Raw genomic sequence first — 1,701 nt, forward strand, 5'->3', positions numbered from 1 at the left:
GAGGGATGGGGAACCTCGCGAGGGGTTGGGGTGGTGGGGACTGGAGCCAGGGGCCCCCCCAGCCTCACCGTGCTCCTCTTCTCCTGGCGCTGCTGCGTCGCCCACTGCAGCTTCTGCTCCAGCGCGGGGTTGTCCAGCTCCAGGAGGCTGGCAAAGGTCAGGCACTCCAGCGCGTACTCGTGGCCTGTGGACCCCTGGACCCCTAAGCATCACCCCTGCCCGTCCAGGGAGGCGAGCATGGTCTCAGGGGAGCCCTCAAACAGCCTGCCTGGACCCCCATGCAACTGCCTGTCACAGGGGAGGGATTGGGGGTCCCCCCCCCAAGCCTTTCCCAGGGTGGGACCTGCTCCACAAGACACCTGCGTCCGCGGTTGGGTGTACTCACCACAGCCAGCGAGGAAGAGGAGGTCCCCAGAGAAGAGGCAGGGGGGGCTGCCGAAGGGCCCCCCGTCCAGCACGTACACCATATGGCCCACGGTGTGGCCAGGTGTAGCAAGCGCCTCGAAAGTCAGGCAGCCCACGCTCACCTTCTCCCTGTCCGCAAGCGGGCTGTGCCGGGCACAGGGGTGCACCGTCAGGTGCCCCCCCCAGCAACTTGAAGCACCCATCGCCCCATGCAACCCTGCCCCTCTGCACTAGTGTCACGAGTGTGCCAGGTCTCTGCCCATGAAGGGGACAGCATGGTACCTGGGGGATGGACTGGTGGGTGAGTGAAACAGGCAGTGGTGGTTGGGGGTGGAGCCCTCCCCTCAGTTTACAGGGGTGCTGGGGGGGATGCAGGGCACAGGACTTACTTGGTGAGCTCCGGGATGGCATCGAGGGCGCTGCCGTACACCTTGCAGGAGCTGTGATGCTGGCGGAGCGCCGCGTTCCCCCCGCTGTGGTCCCTGCAGACAGGGAGGTCAGCACCCCTACCTGCATGTCCCCTCCCCAAATGGGGTAGGGCTGGGGGTCACCTCAGCCGAGGCATCCTCCATAAGGGCCACTGACACGCTCAGAACCCCCTCCTGACCCTTACCAGTGTTTGTGGGTGCAGAATATGGCCTCCAGCATCACCCCCTCTTCTTCAATGGCAGCCTGGGAATGGAGGGGGAACGACAAGAGAGATTTAGAGGGTGGACAGACCCCGAACACTATTCCCCCCACCACCCCAAGCTCCCCAGGTGTTGGGTGAGCCTTGCCACCCTTCAACCTTGCCCGGGCACTAAGGGTATCAGATTATGCCTCAAAAAAAGCCAGAGATGTGCCACCCCCACCCAGGGACACACAAACAGAGTGGGGATTGCTGGGGGAGGGGTCTCACCTGCACAGCCAATGGGTCAGAGGGGTCGATGACGGCCGCCCGGCCAGATCCAGTGTCAATGACCAGGTAGCTGTAGTTGTTAGAAAGCACGGGAATGGGCAGGATTTTCACCCCTGGGGGAGGGGCAGACAGACACCCATCAGAGGATGAGCCCTCCGCGTGGGAAAGGGGTGGGGGGGGCCAGGCCAAACTCCACACATCTTAAATTGTCAACAAAACATGCTTCATGCTTCCAGCAATTTGGCGATGGCCAGCCCTCCCCACCCCACAGTGCCGGTGCTGGGGGAGATAAGGAGGCCATGGCGGGAGGGGGGCGGCCTGGCCAGGACTCACCGGGGAAGCAGCAGGGCTGGGGTGCGGAGTGGCCCTCTGGGAACCGCTCCCGGGCCTTCTTCACC

General features: G+C 64.0%; 1 protein-coding gene across 1 annotated transcript; it reads right to left on the bottom strand.

Moving 5' to 3' along the window:
* Nucleotides 1–68: 68 nt before the first annotated feature.
* Nucleotides 69–1,697, bottom strand: PNKD (paroxysmal nonkinesigenic dyskinesia; the record flags this gene model as incomplete). Its single annotated transcript, XM_008948412.1, is given in 6 exon segments — nt 69–268; nt 386–549; nt 795–887; nt 1,019–1,077; nt 1,304–1,416; nt 1,637–1,697. Coding segments are annotated over 6 exon segments (690 nt in total), but the record flags the coding sequence as incomplete, so codon positions are not given.
* Between the last annotated feature and the right edge of the window lie 4 nt (nt 1,698–1,701).

The sequence above is a fragment of the Merops nubicus genome, unplaced genomic scaffold (assembly GCF_000691845.1).
Source record: "Merops nubicus isolate BGI_N331 unplaced genomic scaffold, ASM69184v1 scaffold46709, whole genome shotgun sequence".
Lineage (NCBI taxonomy): Eukaryota > Metazoa > Chordata > Aves > Coraciiformes > Meropidae > Merops > Merops nubicus.